Here is an 11915-nt window from a genome sequence, read left to right as displayed (position 1 = left end):
GTCAGTCTTTGCCAGAAGTGTTCACTGTATGGTTAAATGAATGTTTAAATATGCTTTTACAAAAAAAGAGTGACTAAAACGAAACTGTAAACAGTTTGTTTTGGGAAAGGGAGGGTTAGAGAGAGAGAGAGAGGTAGAGAAAGAAAGAGAGTGGGGGTTGGGTGGGAGGGAAGAAAGGTAGAGATTGATTGGGGAAGAAAGAGTTTGAAGTGGATGAAAGAGGGATAGGGGAGAGAGAGAGAAGAAAGAGCGATGAAGCTGGGGAAGAAGAGGGAGTGATATGGAATAAGGAGAGAAGAGAGAGATAGATACTGACAGGGATATACATGTATTAATCTGAAGAAAGGGAGACGGATGGAGAGTGAGAAGATGACTAAAAAAAAACCCAACAGTATATTTACGTGAAAAAAGAGCAATCGACCGCACGAGATAGAGATATGCGATGATGGGGAGAAAACAGAAAAGATCTACAGAGATTAAAAAAGAAAAGTAGAGTAAATATGTAAATATGGATTTGAGAAGAGATGGGAGGGATAGATTGAATGTTTTCCAACGTTAGTTATATTTTATTTTCCATGAAGATTTCCGAGAGTTTGCAGGCAGCTCCGCCACAACATGTCCAGTGTATGTCAGCAAGGAGATCGCGCTCTTCTTGGGGGAACATGCACGGCGGACAATAGAACGCAGCGGCTTCCAATGAACGGACCGCTCCGCACATCCAGTTAGAGGGGAGATCAGTGGCCAGCGCCGAGAGGGGGGCTATGCTGCCCAAATTTGTATTGAACTGATGTATATTCAAATGACATGAACTGAATTTTTACATGTCATTTGAATGTCATCACTGATTTTGCTGGCCAGCGCCAAGAGGGGGGCTATGCTGCCCAAATTTTTTATTTTGATAAGATGCACTACGGCGCGTGCGATTGTGTGTATGTTTATGTTTGTGTACTTTCAACATCAGATGTGCGTTGGCATCTTGGCACGCACACGCGTTGAAAAATACTTCTTTTTTTACCCCAAAATACCTTTTTTTGGCATCTCAGAATACTTTTTTTTTTGCATGCTGAAGGTTGGCAGAAGGTTGGCATCCCTGTGTGATATCACTAAATGCCTTATAATTCTCATTTTGCTGCCACTCACTTTTGAAGTTCAGGACCAACTGGCGGGACAAGCTAACTGATTTCATGTCGATTTTTTACAGACTAGAGGACCAGAAGCAGAGACAAGCCAATTTGCGCCTGTGTGAGACACCAGAACAAACAGAAGAGAGAAGAAAGACGGATCGCTCTTCAAAGGCTCTAAGTCGCAAACATGAAACCGCTGAGGAAGCAGAAGAGAGGTAGGCCTTGCTCTATCATGTGTATCCTAAATAATTTTCTTCGAGTAAAACCAGTGCCAAATCAGGAGTCCTCTTCGAAACACTTCTCAATCCTGTATATTTTCGCCATCTCTCTCCTCTCCTCTGCATACTGTGATATAACTAAATGCCTTATAATTCTCATTTTGCTACCACTCATTTTTGAAGTTCAGGATCAACTGGCAGGACAAGCTACTAGTAATTGATTTCATTCAGTCAAGCCAGTTTCCTCTACCCATAAACATCCCAGAACAATATATATCATGCAGTTAACTTAACAACCAGAAGCCACCTCTATCATGACATAGCAATACACAGACTTATCTTTTCCTATACTTGCTTACAGGTTACAAAATCAAGCTCAGAGGTAAGCACAGCTGCGAAAAAGCCAGTCTAAAAAGGCTGTCAACGAAATGACTACCCACAATCCTTGATTCAGCACAGACTACAATCTCTCTACGACGCAGACAACATCTGTCCACACCACAGCTACCAAGTCTCACGCATTGTGAGTGAGACTCAAGCATTTAGGGTCTGTCTCACGATCTCACGCATGACACCCATTTTTCTCACGCATTGGGAGCATAGCTTAAAGGATTAAAGTGAGAGTTGCAATTGAAGGCATATTTCCCTTTTTGTCTTTCAAAATAAGTAAAAAATAGTCACTTAAGTATGCACCAGCTTGCACCATTAAGAGTTAAAAATTGAAAAAGCTCCCTACCGTGGGAGGGCGGATACCCCCCTCCCACACCCTCCCCTCGCTCAGTCGCTTCGCTTCCTCGCTCACGCACATGTGCGTGCGCCGAGATGCTGAGTCACGAAAATCTCACTCATAAAAATTTTTTGAACTTGGCATCTATGCCACATTGCAGTGCTCTAAGGTGGAATGAGGAACGTCCTGGATTCTGCTGTGAAAATGGACGGGTACAACTCCAGAGGCCAATGAAATTCCCACTGTCCGTAATGGCAATCTATGGAAACAAGAACTTCATGCAAAATATATGTGCTTACAACAATGCACTGGCTTTAGCTTCCATTGGTTGTCATGGGCAAATGCTCCCTAACTGGAACCCCACATTCAAGATTCAGGGAAAAGTGTTCCACAGAATTGGTGCCTTAACGCCTGCGGAGGGGGAACATCCCAAGTTCGCGCAGATCTATTTCAGTGACACTGAACATGAGACCCAGAACAGACTCCGGTATAATCAGCATCTTGATGTCAATCTCATAAATACTCTTCAGGCCTGCCTGAAGGATGTCAATCCATATGTCTTGTCTTTCAAATATGCCACAGAACTTGCCTCAACCTGTCTAGAGACAAAAATTGTAATAGAAGCTAAGAAGAATCCACGGAGGAACATGCCCGTCGATACAATGTTCCAACTGGAAGTGAAGTTGCAGTCATTATGCCTGGGGATCACCTCGAACACCTTGATGTTATCCTGCAATCTAAAGGAGACATGCAGAGCATTAGTGAAATGCATCGCAGCTACAATCCCCTACACTATGTTCTGTTGTTCCCATTTGGAGATGATGGCTATACCAACAACTAACTTCAAACTACCCTGACAAGGCGCAAAGATAAGTCTACATTGACCATTCCACTCCCACAGCCAAGTACATCTTCAGCACAAGATGTGATATCTTCAAACAGACGCATAACTGCTTCCCAGTTTTATAGGTATAAACTTTAGGTTCGTGCTGATGATGACAACATGCTGCTAAAATCTCGACGACTGACTCAGCAATATGCCACAGACATGTTCGCTAAAGTCGAATCTCAGCGCTTGTGTTGGGTCAAGAACAACCAGAAAGAAATCCGAGCAGACAAATATCGTTGTCTCCTGGATGCAATCGATGCTAATGACGAACGAAATGCAGGAAGGAAGGTCATTCTTCCCCCACAGTTTATGGCTCACCCAGATGGTACGCAGAGGCCTTCCAAGATGCGATGGCCTTAGTCCGAAAGTTCGGCAAACCAGACCTTATCATAACGATGACGACAAATCCCAACTGGCCAGAAATTCCGGATTCCCTCTTCCCCGGTGAAAGTCCAGCTGATCAGCCCGATATAACAGCAAGGGTTTTCAATATCAAATACAAGGCACTCCTCGATAAATTGGTTCACAAACAAGCACTTGGAAAAGTCCTAGCATACACTTCGATGAAGGAGGATGGATCAGAAGCGAGGCCTTCCACATGCCTATATTCTATGCATTATGGCCCCTGACGATAAACCAAAAAATCCCAAAGATATTGACAGATTAGTCTGTGCGGAAATACCTGACAAAGATACGAATCCCAAACTTCATGCCATTGTAACAAGGCACATGTGTCACGGTCCATGTGGAAATGTCAATTTGAACAGTCCGTGCATGGAAACAAAAGGAAGCCTGAAAATCTGTGGGAAACAATTTCCAAAGGAGTTTACCTCTGTGACAACAGTGACACCTAATGGGTATCCAAGATACCAACGCAGAGCACCGGTAGACGGAGGATATGCATGCCAAGCACAAGTCCGTGGACATAAATTCACCATTGACAAAAGCTGGATTGTCCCTTACAATCCGTACATTTCCTTGAAATTCAATGCACATATCAATGTCGAAGTAGTCACCAGTGTGGAATCTGTCAAGTACATCTATAAGTACACACACAAAGGTTCAGACAGAGTCACTGTGCACTCGGCAAATGGACAGGAGAAAGACATTACAAATGATGACGTTGAACGGTACGTAAATGCAAGATACAGAGGTGCTTCAGAGGCATACTGGCAACTCTACGAGTTCCCCATCCCCCAACGATACCCCACCATGGAGAAGTTGCCACTCCACCTAGAGAATGCACAAATTGTTTTCTTCGAGCAAGACACAGCCAGAGCAACAGCTGAGAAATCTCCACCCACAACTAAACTGACTGCCCACTTCCACGTAAACCAAATGGATGAAAATGCACGTCAAGTACTTTACCCAGACATCTATCAGTTCTATACATATAACCAGCAGACCCAGACATGGACCAAACGAAAAAGAAATCTGCGCAAACACCCTACTACCAACCCTGATCAGATGTCAGACACAGTTGGTCGCATTCCTATCATCAGCCTCAATGCCAATCAGTCTGAAATCTACTTCCTTCGCATGCTACTTTACCATCGACCAGGAGCAACGAGCTTCACTGACCTTCGCACTATAAATGGTCATGAATGCCCTGACTTTCAAAATGCCTGTCTTCAACTCGGACTCCTAAATGATGACACAGAGATTGATAAAGTGATGGAAGAAGCTGCCTCAGTCAAATTCGGAACCACCCTAAGGCAGACATTTGTCACCATCCTGCTGTGGACAACCCCCAAGGATCAGCAAATCACGATCATATATACGGTTATATTCGCATTTTAGGTTAATATAATATAAGTTGTTATGTGTAAAACCTAATTATTAAGTATAAATCAGGTTTATTAGATTTATGACAGAATCAAGTTAAGAAAGAAATGTAATAAATGAAGTAGTAAAGGAGTGAGTAGTTATACATTTCGGTTTACGATAGTATATTTGTAAGTCGATGACAGCGTGTTATGATGAACAGTATGTTTGATGAACAATAATATTTAAAGTTGTTTTTTTTGGCAAGAGACGAAAAGAAGAAATAAGCCTTCGGATTTCATGTATAGTATGAGTAAGGTCAGTGTTCTTAATAACGAGAGTACGCTGGTCTGTCACAATTGTCGTAGCCTATATTGATTCTGGCAATATGCTGATGGAAATATTGTCCGCGGAAAATGTGAACACAAAATGTGTTGAAAATGAATTGGAGAGATAGAAGGATGTTAAGTCGATAGATAATTATATGGAAAGCAGATTGATATCTGTGTTATCTACTTCAGATTTCTTGAACTTATAAATGAAAGTATGATTCTGAAGTGACACTGTAATACCACTATTTTGTTGAACTTATGTCTTTAGGGCAATTCTATAAATGTTGCCGTGAATACCCGATAGAAATTTGAGGTAAAGTAGTAAATATTTTAAAGTATATTTACAGGATCTGCCTGTTTGCAGAAATCAAAGTGACGTGTTGTAATGTTTGTGTGAGGCTCTAGTTTATACATATCTCTTCACTGCAACTCTGTGAAAGTTTTTTTCAGCCATTTCCAAATATATCCCTTAATATAACTAGAAATGTCGCTACAGCGACTGGTTATACCCCCGCCAAACAACATTTCATAAGCTTTGGTCAAAACAACATTTGATAAGCTTTGGTCAAAAAACTGAGGAAGTAGTTAAATCCGCAAGATCTTTCCTTGATCTTCTGCCATTAATATGCCGTTACCATGGCAATGCACTTTCGGGTACTGTCGAAAAATGCGTCTTGCACATCTACAACCAAAGGCACACATCTGTACCAAGTTTCATGGAAATTGGGCAAAAACTGAGGAAGTAGTTTGCAACACAAAATTTTCCATCATTTTGGCTCATAATATGTGAGCTGTTACCATGGCAACATACTTTTTGTCACTGTCAAGAAATGTCTCATGCTGACCTATATCCTAAGACAAACATTCAATATGAATTCCATGAGAATTGGAAGAACACTGATAAAGCAGTTTTGCCTTGAAGCATTTTGCCCTATATTTTACCAATAAAATACTGTTACCATGGCAACGCACTTTTTGCCACTGCGGAAATATGTGTCTTGCACATTAACATATTCAGATGAACATCTGTACCTAATTTCATAAAAATTGATCAAAAACTGTGGGAGGAATTCGCGACGCAAGATTTGTACCCATTTTTGCCCATAATATGCCGTTACCATGGCAACGTACTTTTGGGTACTGTCAAAAAAATACGTCTTGCACATCTACAACCCAAGGCACACATCTGTGCCAAGTTTTATGGGAATCGGTTGAAAACTGAGGAAGTAGTTCGCGACGCCCGACCGACCGCCCAACCGACCGTCCGCTGATTCCTATATACCCCCTTCAAACTTCGTTTGGCGGGGGTATAATAATCTAGATATCATTGGATCCCCAAGTTATACAGTGTATCTTAAAGGTGGGGGATATTGTCAGGAAAGGAATATATTTGCTCGAGTCTTTATATACGGTGTATATCCAGTGTATAAAAGTTCGTTGGGTCAATGCGTGACGTCTCTGTTAGGATACCCCAGACAATAATACATATAAGAAAATCAGTTAATTGGATTCAGTTATGTCGTATTACATCACTGTGTTAGGTTCAGGCGAGCTCATCCGGCTGTGAAGATTAGTTAATGATATTCAGGAATATGATTAGGTACTAGGGAAGTCTTAATTTAGTAAGTAGAGATAGTTTGCTTTGTGAGGATGATTTTTAATGCATACTTCTGCCTGAGCCGTATGTTAATGATTTTAGCTGTTTGTGTACAAGTTCAGACGTTTAGGAAATATTAGCAGAGAAACACTTTGGTTATCACGTAAGACACACATCGGTACGGGGCTTGAGCTGATGTTGGCAAGCGGGACTGCTATGCTGAGGTGACTACCGACACGAGCCGAGGGACAAACGTCGCTACCTGAGCCACACCGACTGAGCCACGCTTGCTGAGTCACAACACGCTGACGACCTGCAGTCTACCGGGCACGACGCAGGACCGACTACCAAAAGGGGGGACATGAACCCAGAACCCAGAGAAGTAGAGCCAAAAGTTATGTGTTTATTTGTACTCTGTTTTATATTTGATATTTTGATACCAAATCTTCAACTTTGTGAACAAAACCAAAACTTGATTATTATTATTAAAAACATTGATTTAACTGTACTTGATTTGTTTCGACTTGAATGATTACGTGTCAAAGTAGCAGACTAAATAACAAAAATATGTTAGTGAGAAATTAATGCAGGCACACGTGACTCATTTCAGCGCTTCCAATTGGCTACATTCTTGAACCCATTTTATAAAATTTGACAATCCAAGTTGAAGGATGAGTAATAGATATTTGTCTCACACCACTCTAGCAGGAGGAACAGACAGAAAGGTATAACGCAAGGAACATTAAAAGCCTTTACAAGCAATATTAAACGTAAGTGTGAAATGGGCCGTAGTAGCAACCACAAAAGAAATGTCTGTTCACAAGGTAGCTGCCGATGACTTCGTATTGAGGGCTCTGGACCTGAAGCAGAAGGTGTTGTTCGCCTCCCAGGGAGCAGGAGCTGGAGTTATGTATGACCCCAGCCAAGTACAACGGATGGCATTGAGGTCCATCTCTACAGGCATAGCCAATGAGGCAGTTCAGGTGGAGATGCGACCTCATCTCCAGAATGAAGACATCTGCGACGAGAAACTACTGGACTTTCTGACCGCGGCAGTCAAGCATGAAGCAGAGCGGGCTCACAAGCTAAAACCCAGGGAGGCAAGAGCAGCAAGTGTAGAGGCCACAGTTGCTAAGACCGAAGAACAGGCACACCCATCAAAGACTAACCCTATTAAGGCCACCAACCTCGACCCAAGTGAGCTGGCTGCAAGCATCCAGGCCATTGACAAGGCGGAGCTCAGCAACCTGCGTGCAGAGACCCAACCAAGCAAAGCACAGCAACAAAGGGAAAGAGGCTGTGCTGCCTGCCGGAAGGCTGGCACAGGCAATTCTTGTGATCACTGCTTCCGATGTGGTAGCAGCGAACAATTCTTGCGGGGTTGCTGTGCCAGGAAGCAACAGGGACAGGGAAATGCACAAGGGTTACAGGAGAGGGACACCCAGTAACCTATTCAGGCAGAACGTCTCAATCTCCGGCTACTCAGGAAACCAACTATTTCACCATTTTGTCATCACCAGACAGAAGAAAACAGAGAGAAGTTGTCCGTTTAGTAGGCTGCAAGTGTCTTGTGGCTTGCAGCTTCAACAAACACCCTACCAAAGCGCTATGGGATACTGGAGCCCAAGTTTCCCTGGTTTCAAAGGAGTGGCTCGACAGAAATTTGCCAGATGTCCCCAACAGGTCCTGGACAGAAATTATAGAGGGGGAACCCCTGAAGATATCAGTGGCAAATGGAAGTATCATCCCATACTGTGGATGGGTAGAGATCAGTCTGCAAGTGCCTGGGGATGCAACAGCTGCTCAATCCCTCCAAGTACCCCTTCTAGTAACGATGGAAACACTTGAACATCCTATCCTTGGATATAACGTCATCGAAGCCCCTGCTCAAGGTCAGTCAGCACAACTGAGTAGATTACTACCACATGCCAAGAAAACCTGAATCAACAAGTTGGTTTCACTGTTCAGTTTGCCTAGTGATGGTGCAATATGCCAAGCATACACTTGCCGCAACGAAGAAGTTATTTCTGCAGGATAGACAAGGCTAGTTAGATGAAGGAGACCGAATGCTATGGTTGACGAAATGACCGTCTTCTTCGAACCCTTGGAATCCCCATGTCTACCTGATGGTCTTACGGCAAATTGCTCTCCGGTGGACATACGAAGTGGAAGATTCATGACCTTTGTTGTCCCTGTTACGAATGGCACAAACCTGACTGCGGGATCACATGACTGACACATTTGACCCTAGCCCTGTCAGGTCTGGTAACTGCCAACCCACATGACCTTTGACTGACGCTTGATGACTGGATTTGTATTGCTGACGGATGTGGTTACAAACCCTTTCTGTCAAATCGGGCGCATCAGGCCATTATGAATATGGGTGAGTATGTATTTCACTGAAGTGGAGCAAATTCCACTTGGCTTAATCGGCAGGATTTTCCGGCCAATTTGCATGGATTTTGCTGGTTTTAAATCAACCATATCGGTTGGGCTGCGAGGTAGGTCACAGGGCAAAGGCCATGTAAATATTATGTGTATTGTTCGCACATTATGCGTTGCAGCTGTATATAATATTGGTTGTCGGCTCGTGGACTGGGTTGGCGCTGACTGCAGGGAGACGCGGTTGTCTCAGGGCGGTAGCGCGTAAAGGGGCGAGCGACCAGTGGGGAACAAAAAGTTGAACGATTTTGTGAGGACTAACGTGTTGATTGTTGAAATTGTTGTATTTTGTGTGACATCACGAGTGAATGATTGGAACATTATTTTAATTGCGAACTCATGTTACTGTTAGTGTCTCATTGTACTAGTCTATTTGTCAAACTAGCATCTTAACTGTTAGAAATAAATTTAACGTTTCTAGACCGCCCTAGTTCACTGCATCACTTTTATGTTATTGTTAGTCTAAGTTTTTGAAATGTTAGTGTTTTGTAGACCTGGATTTCTAGGTTTCTAGGTTTGCTGAGTGTGTGTGTGATGCTATTTTTGTGACGTGCCCACCCAGCTAATGTCTGGGGAGCCGCTCGGGGACGAAGAAAAGGAAAGAAAGAAAAAAAGATCCATAGTTAAAAGCATTTGTATTGCGCACTCACTAGTTTACTGCGAGTGTGAAAAATGGAAGACATAGTGATAAGTCATCAACTGAACACAAACGACTGTTTAAACTAATAGGACAATACAGTGACTCATAGTTGGGACCGACTTATATTGCTTTCTGTAATAGGGATATGATTCTTAAAATTTCAGTTAAAAATGAGATATCTTTCAGTATCATCAAATCTGAGAATGAGCAGTTAATGATTTCATGTCCCGCAAGTTTCATGACTTTTGGAAGATGACACACCAGTTGCCCTGATCATAGTATCCTCCGACGACTTGCACCCCCTCGACGGTTTCACATAACTTCTCCATCTCCCCCTCAACAAAGACATGGTAGTATCTGTAGAAGACAGCCTCTTGTTCTTTGTTTCCAGACTTCTCATCAGTGGCATCAGCCTGCTTGGGCCTCTTTACCCCACCACGGAGGTGCCAGGGGACCAGGAGGTCCTGCCTCTCGAACTTAGTCCTGTTCTTGTGAACGGCAATGGTGTCACTCTGGCATGGATCTGCCCCGGCCTCCGGCAATGAGCTGTTAGGAATCCCTTTTTCCTCATCAGGAGGTTTGTCATCCACAACATCATTCTTGGTAGTGAAAGTTTGGTCATTCTCACATGGTATTCTACCTGTGTCATCTGTCCTCATAACAGATAATGTATCCACCACATTCCTAGAGTGATCTTGGAACCCAGCACCATCAGCATTGCCATCGGTCTTTGAAGCCCATGTCTGTGGTGATTTTTCCACATCAGTACACCCTCTGCTTAATTGTTTATTGATTAATCCATCTTCTGGTTGCCTATGATTGCTACATTTGTTCACTGTACCCTGATGTAAAACTCCCTCTCCTGTGTTAGACTGGGCTTCCCTGATCCCACTGCTGCTGCAACCAGAAGAGTCATCTTTGTGTTTGCCGTGCTCTTGGTAGTTTGTCCCACCAGATGATGACAAACACTTGGGTTTGCCTGCAGTTCGTGCAGGACTGTCTCCAGCTTGTGCAGCATACTCGGGGATACCATCACAGCCCATATCCTGCTTCCTAATCCCAGCCGTAGGGTTGCACCGAGTATCGGGGTCATCTCCTTGGCAAGACTGTGCTTCGACATCATTCTTCCCGAGATTCCCATCCAACTGCAGATGCTCTGTATCTTTTGACACATCAGGGGCGTCGGCTGCAGAGGGACCTTTCCTAGATGCTATGTACTTTGATTTTTCCTCATTATGTTCCTGCTCCATGGCCCACACGGTGACCAGCGCCTGTCCTCCGGACCGTAAGACGCGACTAATTTCCTTCACAGCCTGGATCCTCCGAGACTTTGGAGACAGAAAACAGAGACAGCAAGAGGAATAAATGGCATTAACCCACTGACGATAAGCTGATTGAATATGCTTGGGACTAGTCTTCAATGGGTTAAAATCAAAGCGGGATAGAAAGTTCCATCTAACATGAAACTTTTTAACTTACTCGAAGTAATGTTGGACATTCAACTGAAATAGAGGCTTTAATGATTAGGTTAATCAGAAAGATGGGCATACAAAACACACATAAATCCACAGGTTGTCTTCCAGTCATAACTAATGGCTCATTTTTGGCATGACGCCTTCAAATTCTGACACATACATGTCTAAGTGCCTTTGTGAGAGGAAAGTAAATTGCTCTGGTTATTCATGCATGTCCTTTGGCACTTGCCAGTCATCTCATGGTCACATAGGATAGAATGAGAAGTAACACAACCCTATGTCATCTCCTGCTGCAACTTGGATATGGACCATTCCAGATACTTCAAAGTCAAGTTCTCAAGGCTGGTAGAGCACTTCAGCATGCTCAAGGGTATTCTACAGAATGTAACTTTGCATGATTGCTGCCTCCAAAATGTATACCTGAACAACCTCACAGTAAAAATATCTTTAAACTGCAGAAGTGAATTTCAGTTAGGGTGACCTTTGGCTAGAAAATGCAAATGACCCCCCAAATAAACATTTTCTGTCCTGCAGGCATGCACCTGTGGTTGTGTTTGCGTTTGAAATGTCCCAACTACTGAGAAAAAGAAATCATAATAACCCAAAAATGTACAGTGAGGTGATCATGAAATACTCAGACAACTTTCCCTCCAAAGAAATGTCCTCTCTTATACGGTATGGTTTTATCATCATCATAGCTGGATAAG

The 11915-nt window shown here is 43.1% G+C and overlaps 2 protein-coding genes across 2 annotated transcripts in view; one reads left to right on the top strand and one right to left on the bottom strand.

Moving 5' to 3' along the window:
- Positions 1-4170: 4170 nt before the first annotated feature.
- LOC139734634 (uncharacterized) lies at positions 4171-4758 on the top strand. Its single transcript, XM_071645422.1, has one exon. It carries the CDS (start codon positions 4171-4173, stop codon positions 4756-4758), a length of 588 nt encoding a protein of 195 aa, XP_071501523.1.
- A 5164-nt stretch (positions 4759-9922) lies between these two features.
- LOC139734625 (tRNA (carboxymethyluridine(34)-5-O)-methyltransferase ALKBH8-like) overlaps positions 9923-11915 on the bottom strand; it is a 57505-nt gene continuing 55512 nt past the window's right edge. Inside the window, exon 12 of the mRNA XM_071645413.1 lies at positions 9923-11061. Within this exon, the coding sequence (XP_071501514.1) occupies positions 9970-11061 (1092 nt within the window). The 3' untranslated portion in view covers positions 9923-9969. The remainder of the gene's footprint in view (positions 11062-11915) is intronic.

The sequence above is a fragment of the Diadema antillarum genome, unplaced genomic scaffold, assembly GCF_040938485.1.
Source record: "Diadema antillarum isolate AM-2024a unplaced genomic scaffold, OU_Dant_1.0 scf00000026, whole genome shotgun sequence".
NCBI lineage: Eukaryota > Metazoa > Echinodermata > Echinoidea > Diadematoida > Diadematidae > Diadema > Diadema antillarum.
Note: the sequence above shows the minus strand (reverse complement) of the source record. Positions and strands in the feature narration are given on the sequence as shown.

Coding starts and splice junctions, on each gene's coding strand:
- LOC139734634 (XM_071645422.1), top strand. CDS start 4,171: ATGGAGAAGTTGCCACTCCACCTAGAGAATGCACAAATTGTTTTCTTC.